Raw genomic sequence first — 12593 nt, forward strand, 5'->3', positions numbered from 1 at the left:
ACCAGTTGCAATCTACCAACTATCTTTTCCTAGCCACAAGCGATTTTTCCATCTTCAATTGTAACAAAATAAATGAGGCATTGTCTACGAGGAAAGCTCATTAGATAGAGTCTTAGTACCCAGCTCTTTCACTGGGGGCTTTTCATTTAGGGATGAACTGTTTAGCATGTCCCTAAATCCCAGACTCCCAGAAGGAGAGCACATGTTTAGTGTAAATTGTATTGTTTGTGTGTAAACCACACTTGTTAGTTAGGGAATGAGGGAATGCCTCTGAAATTCAAATTCTCATATACCAGCCAGGGCCAGTTTGTAAGCAGACTTTCTAAAGGAAGCAGTCTCTGGCTTTGCATGTGATCTCTTTACTGTACAGCATTTCTAAATAGATTGTGTGTGTGGTGTGAGGTAAAGTTTGAGATTCATTTCCCCCAGATATTTAGTTGTTTTTGCTGTCATTTATTAAGAAGACTATATCTTTCTTTCATTGAATTACTGTGCCACTTTTGTGAAAAATTCTTGATAATGTAAGTGTGAGTATAGTTTCGAACTTTTTTGTTTCTCTGATATATGTGTGTCATCTTATGCCTGTACCACACTGTTTTGTGTACTGTAGTCTCATGGTAAGTCTTGAAGTCAGTCGGTATGGGCTCTCCAGTATGGTTCTGTTTTCAGCCTTGTTTTGGCTGAAACAAGGTAATCTGGGCCATTTTACCTTTCTACATGAGTGTTAAAATCAGTATCCCAGTATCTTCAAAAGCCTCTTGGGGTGGATATTGTTTGCAATGAATTTATGGATCAATTTGGGGAGAATTAGCATCTTCACCATATTAAGTCTTTCAGCCCATGAAAACGATCTTCTGTGATTTCCCTTTGTAGTTGTTGGTATACACACTTTGCACATATTGTTAAATTTAGTTTTTAGTAGTTTCAAAGGCTTTTTCAAGTGGTATTATCTTTGTAATTTCATTTCCCAATTGTCATTGCTAGCATACAGATTCTGTACTTGATAAATTTACTTATTAGTTCTGATATCTATTTTATAGATTTATTGGGCTTTGCTACATAAATGATCATATTATATAGAAATATAATTTTACTTTCCTATTCTATATATCTTTTTCTTGTCATATGGCGTTGAGTACAGCCACATTACAGTGTTGAATAGGAATGATGAGAGTGGTAAGCCTTGCCTTGTTTCTGATGTAGAAAGCATTGAGTCTTTTACCATTAAATGTGATCATTGCTGTAGGCAGATGCCTGTAATCATGTTGAGGAAATCGTCCATTCTTAGTTTGCTGAAAGTTTTTATACTGAATGAGATTTGAATTTTGTCAGGTGCTTTTTCTATAACTATCAAAATTATCATATGATTTTTCTCTATTCTCTTCATATGGTGGCTAATTGGATTTGATTTTGAGTTATTAAGCCTTTATTCCTGGGATAAATCTCTCATGGCTTTGTTGTATTAACCATTTAATATATTGTTAGAATTGATTTACCAACTTTTGTTAAGGAGTTTTGCATCTACACGTTATTGAAGAATTTTTTTCTTTTTCCTTTAAGGGTTTTGGTTTTGATACCAGGGTAATTAGCTTAACACCAGCTTTATAAATGAGTTGGAAGGTGTTTCTCCTTTGTTGCCTCAAAGGGTATGTGTAGAATTGGTATTTTATTCTAGCTGGTTATTATTTTATTTTTACTGTGTAGTCATCTGGGCAATGAGAGTTTGGTTTATAGGAAGGTTTTTAATTTTGAATTCAAATTATTTACTTGGTATAGGCCTGTCTGGGAAACAGCCAACTTGGGTTGTTCAAACCCAAGTTGTACATTACCAGGAAAGGTCTGTTTTTATGACTGACTGTTGGTTGGTTCTGGCAAACTGAGCTCTTGGGCCGTTCTGTCTGATGAGTATTTTACGTGTTGGGTCTTGAGCCATGGTATACCAGCTTGTTGAATCATTTATACTATACGTGATTTATAGTAAAAATTTGCTTGGTCAGGAGCTTTAGTTACTAATGTCATACATACTGATGACTGTGTACGTAGGCTAGGCATACAGCACCTACATGACTGATCTCTAACAAAAAGCCTGGACACATCTGTCTTAAGTTCTACTGATTGGCAGCTCTTTGTACCTGTGGTTACACATTGTTGGTGAAGGAGTTCAGCAGCTTGTAATATGACTGTACTGGCAGGAGGAATCTTGGAAACTTGTGCCTGGTTTCTTCTGGACTTTACCTTGTATACCTTTCCTTTTTGTTTATTTTACTTTTGCTGTAATGAAGTATAACCCTGAATATAACAACTTTCTGAGCTCTTTGAGTTCTTTTGGTGAGTCATCAAGCCTTAAAAGATGGTCTTGTGGACCCTCAACACAGGACTGTTTAGATTTTCTATTTCTACTTGGATGTGATTTGGTAATTTGTTATTCAAGAAATTGATACATTTCATCTAGGTTGTCAGCTTATTTGCATTATGTTGTTAACATTCCCTTAGTATCCTTCTAATATCTGTATCTTCGTCAGTGATGTTTCCTCTTTCATTCCTGATATTGATAATTTTTGTATTCTTTTTTTTCTGATTGATTTAGAGCTTTCAGTTTTATTGATCTTTAAAAAAACAGCTTTTGGTTTTATCAATTTTCTTGTTTCTGTTTTCTATGTCATTGATTTTTTTGATATGATCATTAACTATTATATTTATCTTGTATATTTCATCCTACTTGACTTGGGCATTATTATTTTTTTCTGATATTTTGAATTGAGGGCTCAGATTAAATCTTTTTATTAATAAAAACCTTTAATATTATGTATTTTCCTATTAACATTGCCTTATTTACTTTTCCAAATTTTAATTTATTTTCATTGTTCAGATAAAAAATAAAAATATTTTATTTATGATTTTTTGACTCATGGATTGGTTATTCATATTTTTTAAAGTATTTTTTATTGATTATGGTATTCAGTTGTCTTTTCTCTCCTTTATTCCTCTCCAACCTGTACTTCCCCTCCCTCCAGCATTCCCCCACCTTAGTTCATGTCCATAGGTTATACATATAAGTTCTTTGGCTTCTCCATTTCCTCTGCTATTATTAACATCCCTCTCTATATTTTGAACCTGCCATTTATACTTCTTATTCCCTGTACCTTTTCTGCCATTCTCCCCCTTCCACCTCCCCGCTGATAACCCTCCATGTAATTTCCATTTTTGTGATTCTGTTCCTGTTCTGATTGTTTGCTTAGTTTGTTTTGTTTTTGTTTTTGTTTTTTTCCTTAGGGTCAGTTGTTGATAGTTGTGAGTTTGTTGTCATTTTACTGTTCATAGTTTTGATTTTCTTTTTCTTAGATAAGTCCCTCTAACATTTCATATAATGAAATGTTATGGTTTGGTTATGATGAACTCCTTTAACTTGACCTTATATGGGAAGCACTTTATCTGCCCTTCCATTCTAAATGATAGCTTTGCTGGATAGAGTAATCTTGGATGGAGGTCATTCCCTTTCATGACTTGGAATACTTCTTTCCAGCCTCTTCTTGCCTGTAAGGCTTCTTTTGAGAAATCAGCTGATAGTCTTATGGGAACTCCTTTGTAAGTAATTGTCTCCTTTTCTCTGGATGTTTTTAAGATTCTTTCCTTATCTTTCATCTTGGATAATGTAATTAATGATGTGTCTTGGTGTGTTCCTCCTTGGGTCCAATTTCTTTGGGACTCTTTGGACTTCTTGGAAGTCTATTTCCTTTGCCAGATTGGGGAAGTTGTCCTTCATTATTTGTTCAAATACATTTTCAACTTCTTGCTCTTGTTCTTCTTCTTGAAGCCCTATGATTCAGATGTTGGGGCACTTAAAGTTATTTTGTAGGTTCCTAAGCCTCTCCTCATTGTTCCAAATTCTTGTTTCTTCATTCTGTTATGGTTGGATGTTTCTTTCTTTTTTTTTGTTCCAAATCATTGATTTGAACCCCAGTTTTTTTCCCATCACTGTTGGTTCCCTGTATACTTGCTTTATTTCACTTTGCACAGCCTTCATTTGTTCCTTCATTTTGCAACTGAACTCAATCAGTACTGTGAGCGTCCTGATGACCAGTGTTTTGGGCTCTGCATCTGATAGGTTGGCTATCTTCTTGTCCCTTAGCTCTTTTTCTGGAGTTTTGATCTGTTCTTTCATTTGGGCCATATTTCTTTGTCTTGGTGCACCTGTTACATAGTGAGGTGTGAGGCCTTAGGTATTTGCCAGGGCAGGGCAACCCAGGTTGTTGTGTTGTAGTGCTGACTGGTGGCGGGGGGAGGTCAGAGAGGGAACAATGCCACTTGCTCCACTCTTGTCTGGCTTTCAGTCACTTCCTCAACTACCCACAAGCAAATTGGGCTTTCTGGTGCCGATTCCTGTGTGCGTGGGTTTGTGTGTGTTCTAGGACCCTGTGGAGTCCTAGAACTCTCCAGTGAACTCTCCAATTAACTCTCCAACAAGCTCTCCAATGAACTTGCCTGTGAAGCTGGGAGTTTCTCCCACTTTTGCAACCCCCACAGAATTTTGCAGCCAGAGGTTTTGAGGCTTTCTTTTTCTGTGCCTGAACCTTGGGTTGCTTCATTTGTCTGGCTCCCCTGTTGTTCCTCCCAGTTTATCCTCATGCAAATGTGGTACCACCAGATGCTGCCTTGCCATTTACCTTCTCCACCCTAGTTGTCTGGCTCTGCCCCTTTTAACAGTCTGGATGAATGTTTCTTCTTTAATTCCTTGGTTGTTGGACTTCCACACAGGTCAATTTTCTGTCAGTTCTGGTTGTTTTTTGTTTTTAAATTTTTTGTTGTCCTTCTTTTGATTGTGTGAGGAGGAATAGTGTATCTACCTGTGCCTCCATCATAGCCAGAAGTCCTGACTCATGGATTATTTAGATGTATGTTTTTAATTTCCAGAGATTGCGAGAGGGAGGGTTATCTTAGTTATCTTCTTGTTATTGTTTTATGATATAATTCCATTTTTGTCTATGAGGACAAGATAGCAGAAAGCTTAAATTATTTGACCATGGTCACACAGCTGGTATATGTAAGAGTATGAGTCCAAAGCCAAGTAGCTTGGCTTCTTAATCAGTCTTAAACCATTCTCCTTTTAAAGCCATTCTTCCTGTTGATGATTCCTTCTTCCTTTTCTACCTTAGTTTGACCTTGTATCAAAATCTGGTATTAGCTGTCCTTTGTGGAGGTATCTGACATTGGTATAATTTTTTTGTTTAAATATGAGTAGATATGACCAAGTTCTTAGAAAACAGTAGTCAATTAACTAGTTCTTCTTGAACTTGGAATCTTCTTGTTGTAAACAAAAAGTTCTGTGCTAGTTATTGTTAATTCAAAGCTGTTTGTACTTTTCAGATAGTTACAATAGTAGTACTTTTCTATTTGTTTATCTTTTTACTTTACAATCAGATTCTGGTATACTGCCTAATGTTTTGAAACAAAATGTCCCTATAAATATAATTACTGCTCTAGTTGTTTGAATTTCTTTTGTTCTTGAAATACCTTGTTAGTTTTTTGAAACGTGCATAATCCTCTAATGTTGTGGGAAAACTGACAGAAGCTTCTTAAAATTTATGTTCATAGGATTGATTAATGTTTTATTGCTATGAAGTGCAAAATTTCATTTTTACAAGTACATGCTGCCTTAGACACACAGTTGAGCTATACGTCATCTGCCATTCCATGTCAAATGATGCAAACTGTGACCTAGTAAGCAATCAGTGGTTATACTACAAAAATAATCAAAGGGTTAGTCAATAACTCATGAAGTTTGATGTACTAGTATTGATAAGCTAATTAAACAGATCTGCTTGTGTTCTTCCAGCCTACTGGGGTTCTGCTATGATTAGTTGTACAGCAAGGAGTGTTGTAGCACTGAATGAAAGTAACTGATCGGAAAATGGTGTAGTCACGGAGCTTTAAGTACTCCCATTTCTGGTCACAGAATGGTTTCAGGGAAAGTAGGTTTTCTCTGCACACCTGCAGCCAGTCAGTGCATAGGCCTCTTGTGGTCGATATTGATTGATTCTTATAACAGAAGTAGAACAAATTTTGTGTTTTGCAACCTTCTGTGATTTAATATTGTTATGCTTTTTGCTGTAACAGTCACAAAAATCCTTCTGTAATAGTGAGTGATTATAGCAATACCTACTAGCTCAGCTATGGATCCAAATGTTTCACTGTTGCCAATATAAACTTCTGGATATTCTGGAGTTTATAATTCAGCTTTATAAGTTGGTTATACCAGTTATATATGTTGGTGTCCTTCTAGACATCTATATAGACATGGGTTATAATCATTGGTGGTAACTTAGATCATAGATGTAGCAATCTAATGGGAAATGTCTTAGCTTTTTGCAGCCTACCATTGGGCTGTGATATTTCATTCAGCTGATGATTTAGTGAGTTCTTACTATATGCCAGGCATGTGATAGGTACTGGAAATATTGCTATAGATCACTTAAACTGCACGTGTTTATTGCTTTTTGGCATTGTTGTAATCTCTGGAACTTTAAAATCTGGTTGGAGAGAAAATCATTTATACCTCAAACAATTAGATGAGTGCTTCTTAAACTGTAATTAAAGAATTTTAAAAATTTGTATTTCCATTAAAAAATCTAAAATACTGGTATATTTTGGATCATTTGGTCGCCATCTTATACACTTATATACACATAGTTTTGGTACCCACTTGTGTTTTCTTGTAAGGTCATTGGTTCAAAGTGATCATTTAAAGTATTCATATAAACAAACAACAAAAAAGGTTCATGGACTTTCAGGGGCCTAAGTGGGTTGGTATCATGTAGCTGTGAGGCCACCTGGGTGAAACTGCTATTGATTGATTGGCACTCAAGAGATTTTGTTTTGGAGTGAGTTTTTCCTGATTTGCTAATGCTCAGAAACTAAGGGCTGTAGTTACAGATTGGTTGACTTGCAAAAGTTCGTTCATTTAGCCAATTATTTTATTGATCTTTTGAGCAGGTTTAAAACAGTTGTGATGGCTGTATGTTGCCAACACTACAGAAAAAAACTGTGTTCCTAGGGATCCCCAAAATGTTTTTAGTTTGAGACTTTTTTAGTAATAAAACTGTTTAAAATAGTTTTATAATCAGAGAAAATACTATTTTTTTGTTTTGGAGTATGTCTGGAAAGATGAGATTCACCCCTAAAGTGAAAATATCTTAATTGTTTTGTCTGAACACAACATTGATATTCATATTAAAATTAAATAATATAGAAAGATGTAAAGAAGTTCACTGGTTAATACCAGCACCCAGATATAATTACTGTTAACATTTTAACAGTAATTTGATTTTTTTACCATTTGATTTCTTAACTTTTATACCTACCTGATTTGAATTCTGGTTCTTTATTTAATAAATGTGCTATCTTGGTGAAGTTACTTAAGCCTCTCTGTGCTTCAGTTTCTTTATCTGTGAAATAGGAATAATAAGACATGTTCATCTAGTAGTGCATATAAAATGAAGTAATCTAAGTAAAACGTTTAGAACAGTGCCTAGCACAGGGTGCTATATGTAAATATTCGATGTTATTGCCATATTATGTCCATTCTAAGACATTTGTTTTTTATTTGATACTGCGTTTGGGACTTAACAATCGATAGTGACCTATAATTGACAGAGGGTTTTTTTGTTGTTGTTTCGTTCTTTGTGATTTATAATGTAATGGTACATCTGTTCTATCTTAGATTGATAAAACACTGTATATGTGAGCCTACTTTTTATTTTTTATTAGTACAGAAGTGAAAAAATACAGAAGTGAGAAACAATGCATACTATTTTGCACTTTCACAAATTTTACAAGGACATATTTTCAATATGCAAGATTTATTTAATTATTTATAGTGGTTGCATGATGTACTTTTGTGTGGATGATACTATATTTATTTTACTCTGCCTGTTAATAGACATTTTATTGTTTTATTTTTGCTTTTGGGGAAGATTTTGATTAGTGGAACTTGGGGAAATGTAGAGTGATAATCTGAGTGAGGATAGAGAAAAAATGTGCAAGATATTTTTGGGGACTGTTCCCGTTTGACTAGAAGGAATTTTGGGCCAGATTTTGGACTGTATTGAGTCTTGAGTTAAGGATTGTGGATTTCATTTTTAAGATTTTGTGAATTCATTTAACACTGAAGAGTAATTGGAAATTAATTTTTTGTTACTTTTACCTACACCCCTGTCATTACAGTATTGAGGAATGGATTGATATCAACTTAAGGTAGTGTGTTTAGCATTTTTACTAATAATAATGATGTAGAAAGTATGCTCATTAAGTTTTTACTTGTGCTCATGAAATTCTAAAGAGCAGCAAAATAAGTCAGATTGCAAATTAAGGTCTAAAATTACCTTAGGATGCTTTGATGAGTTGAATTTAAGTTGTTGAACATTTCTGTGAGTAAATGTAAGATCTTGCTCTTGTAAAAGGAAGAAAACTCACAGACAATTATTCAAATATAGCTTGATTTAGTGAGATGTACATTTGGAGAAGGTGTATTACCATAATTATGAATGAGTTGTATCACTGGAAGTACCTAACCTGAAGCAAAGTCTTAACTAGTGTGTTCTGCTTAACCTTAATTTCTAGTTTGGAATGCCACACTGAAAGAATTATAAACAAATTGGAGTAAGTTCAGAGGGAGAGAAGGATGGTACAGGACCTCAAAACTATGCTGTGTCTTAGGAAATTGGAGTGCCTGGGAAGGAGGCCATGGCAGTTGTCTTTAAAGTAGTCCAGATTGGTTAGTATGATATAAAACATGGCCCAGTGTAGCACTGATTTTCCTTTTCAGCATCAATTCCAGCAATTTGTAACAACATCCACTCATTTCCTATGCTCTTTGAAGATTCCATAAACTTTTTGGCATGCACTGTGCTGATACATAAGGAAGTCGGTTAGGGAGTGGTATTTGAAGATACTTGAGAAGGGAAATAGAGGCTGTGAGCAGTGCTAGAAGGAGGCAGTTGATGAATTTCAACTTAAATTCATTTAATTTTTCTGTTTATCATAATTTTGCTATAAACAATTATTAAATTGCCTTTAAAAACAGTTTTCTCAACACACTTCCAACCTTTGGAAGTTTTGCCATACAATATTCGTAGTTAGCTAAAGATATCATGTAACATATATTGGAATGTGAATATTACCATAGAAACCAATTTGGAGCTTCCGCACCTTTTGACAGGTGAGGAAACATACCATAACCTACCATATAATCAGTGGGTAAAACCCAAGTTCATTGTATTGTTTGTATCCCTCATTTTGAACATATTTTTGTAGTTCAGTAAATATTTTAATATTCTTATATGAGTTTTGCTCAGGGACTTTTTGCCCCCTTGAAAGGAAGGACACCTTGATAGGATGTTACTGTTATAGATTGGGTTATTAAAATTCTTATTTCACAAGCTTTTTCTGTTACTATTCATTATCCTATAATACACATGGTGGGGCAAAAGTAGGTTTATAGTTGTGAATACGTGAAGCACAGCATTTATGCTTGTATATTTATTAATTTCTATATGATTATTATATTAAAAAGTATTGTGTTATTTTCTATATGAACAACTGTAAACCTACTTTTGCCCCACTGTGTATTATCTTTATTTTACAGTCTAAGCTATGACCAGGCTTAGTTATTTACTTCAAAAAACTTAAGAGTGGATTTTGGTATAGAAAATACTGACTTTTGATTTTCAGTCTGGCTAGGATTAAATGATTTTTTTTTTTAACAGATCAAGAAGTTAGTGTATGTTTACCTGGTTCGATATGCTGAAGAACAGCAGGACCTGGCACTCTTGTCCATAAGTACTTTTCAGCGAGCTCTGAAGGTAAGTAATGGAGTGAATAGGCAAAGAGCGACACGGTCTCTGCACAGTGGAAGGTGTGTCATTTAAAGAAGTGGAGCAATAATTCACTAAATGGCACAGTAGTGATTTGAAAAAGTTAAAAGGCCTCTCACAGTGCCTATTCAATACCCTTAGAAAATAAGTTAGGTAACCAACTGGACCTTGCCCTGTATGTTTCGGTTTGTATAGGTTTCTTTATGTTTAGTATAATCATTATCATGTATCAAAGAACTCTTCATCATTATACAAACTAATTGTTGAAAGTGTGCGAAGACTGGGCATGACTTTTTTTAAAGATAAAATTTATGACCTCTGCCAATTTATTATCATGAAATTTTAAAAAATCTAGCATGTTTAGTAGTAAGTGATGAACAATAATTATAACCATTACTTTTCTTATTAAAACAGTATTCAGAGAAATAAACATTTATTAATCCCTTTTCTTACCCATTTTCATATACTAGTTGTTTATTTTAAATTAAGTAGCTTTCCCCCACTATTGTTACATTGCATCCTATAAGCTCCTATTAATTGTGCCATGAAGATGTCTTTGAAATACTGTAAACTTGCAATTTTGATGACTATTTTTGCATAATCTTTAGGACCCAAATCAACTAATTCGCGCAAGTGCTTTGAGAGTTCTGTCAAGTATCAGAGTACCAATTATTGTTCCTATTATGATGCTCGCTATTAAGGAAGCTTCTGCTGATTTATCACCATATGTTAGGAAGAATGCAGCTCATGCGATACAAAAATTGTACAGGTAGGTGCTTTGTTAATAATATCAGACATCTCTAATGTTCTGTGGAGTGTTACAGCCCATGGAGGCTTACTTCATTAACTCTTGCAACTAGTCTGTTCTTATACTAAGTAAACTTAGTGACTGTGTTTTCCCCCTCACAAACATTCTTTAGATATCTTTGTTTTGGCTATAGAGTTTCTACATAGGTTTTTACTTTTGAGCCAATTAGGGCCTGTAATAATTTACAGATTTTATAATTTAAAAATAACCAGAATTTGAACTCTCATTTATATAGTCTACCTCTCATGTACACATATACATATATTATTAGAAAATATTTTTTCTGTTTATTGTAGGGTAGAGCTGTGAGTATGTTATCCTCTCAACCCACTTTGTTTTCCTTCTTCCCTCCTTGGTCTTGCTGTTTCCTTCCTTGTCTGATTTTTTTCCAAAGCTATTTTAGTAAATAAATTTTTTAAATACTGATTTTTAAATATAGCACCATACCATATTTGTATGCTACTTACTAAAATAGCTTACATTTCTTGATCTCTGTAGTAAACAGATTGCCTAAATAAATATATTATCTGCAATAATTTGGTATTATTTTGTTACCATTAATTCCACAAGCTTTTATCTAGATCAATTTGGTTTCTGGTATTGTGTTATATGTGTAAAATGTATGAAAACAGTAGAGGATGTATTATCACATATTTGAGGAAAAAATCAAACATACCAAATAATGAAAGGCAATCTATAATTGAATAAGATATTAACATTTGATATATATGTGCATACAAAGGTACACTAACAATGACTTTAATAGGAGAGGGCTCATATGGGGTTTCATAATGTAAAGATGTAATGAAAATGGCATTAGTTGGGAAAAACTTCCTGGAGAAGGGAGATTGAGTTGAAATTGGAAAGAATTGAAAGGTTTTATTTAATGTTCAGATAATGATAATGGTTACTATTAACTTATATAATGTTTGTAAAAAAATACTAACTCATTTTTTAAGGTAAACTGTCAAAGTTACATCATGCTTCTCACTGAATGAAGACCTTTCTGGTTACATACTTGCAGAATCAGATTGAAGTTCACTATGACACTTTAAAAGTTCATCACTGGGCTCCATTTTTATCTCTCCAGCTTCAATTTTTACTCTCTTTGCTTTTAATGTAGAGTCTCAGTACTGCCTGTTAGTCCTCTATATAAAATGTTTTTATCTCATTACCATCTCTTGTTCCTCCTTTAGTCTCTACCTAGAAAATTTCCTCCTTTCTTCGGCTCTAAAGTCAGTTAAGATTTCTTTGAGATGTCACTTCTTTTAAGAAACCCTCCACAGCTCACCTGCCTCCCTGAGTGCTCTTTCTCTTTATCCTCATAATCCCTTATACATATCTCTGTTATGTGGCATGATTATGTTTGTGACTGTCTTTACTGCTTCTTTATCTGTGTATACCCATTGTTTCGCTTCTCAATAAATGAAAACAGAATAATTCCATGCTGGGAGGAAATTAGATTGCTGTCAATATTTCAGTCATTAGAGCTGCTATTAAGATGCATTTCTTAATTACTTAATTTCTTAATGTACTTATGTAAGCCTTTGCTTATATATTTTATGTTTTATAAAGCAGGTTTTATAATGCATGTTTCCATCAGTGAACTAGAATGATACAAAATTCTTTTTTGGACATTCTGTGTATTTGTTTTTGACCATTACATATCCATAGTAGAAAATGATTGCTATCTTGTTATTTTTCCCCTCAGTTAAAAAAAGACTTTGTGGTTTATCTACTTTCTTATGGTTTTCTAACTTATTTTAAAGAAGTGAACTTGTTCTTTAAATACCTTCTTAATGGTACTGGTATCTGGTTTAATGTGAACAACTTTAGAGAGAAAGGGTGGACACATTGGGAGTGAAAGCATCCCATTTTACATTACATTTGTTTTCTGTTTGTTTCTGTCCTTACAT

The 12593-nt window shown here is 34.1% G+C and overlaps 1 protein-coding gene across 1 annotated transcript in view; it reads left to right on the top strand.

The window, feature by feature from the left end:
* The window catches only part of AP3B1 (adaptor related protein complex 3 subunit beta 1), a 242378-nt gene that overhangs the window by 39811 nt on the left and 189974 nt on the right, over positions 1-12593 (top strand). The window contains exons 4-5 of the mRNA XM_045848192.1: positions 9762-9857; positions 10478-10638. Of these exons, the coding sequence (XP_045704148.1) occupies positions 9762-9857; positions 10478-10638 (257 nt within the window). The remainder of the gene's footprint in view (positions 1-9761; positions 9858-10477; positions 10639-12593) is intronic.

Source organism: Phyllostomus hastatus, unplaced genomic scaffold (genome assembly GCF_019186645.2).
Source record: "Phyllostomus hastatus isolate PE091 unplaced genomic scaffold, TTU_PhHast_1.1 phas_contig_58, whole genome shotgun sequence".
NCBI classification, from domain to species: Eukaryota; Metazoa; Chordata; class Mammalia; order Chiroptera; family Phyllostomidae; genus Phyllostomus; species Phyllostomus hastatus.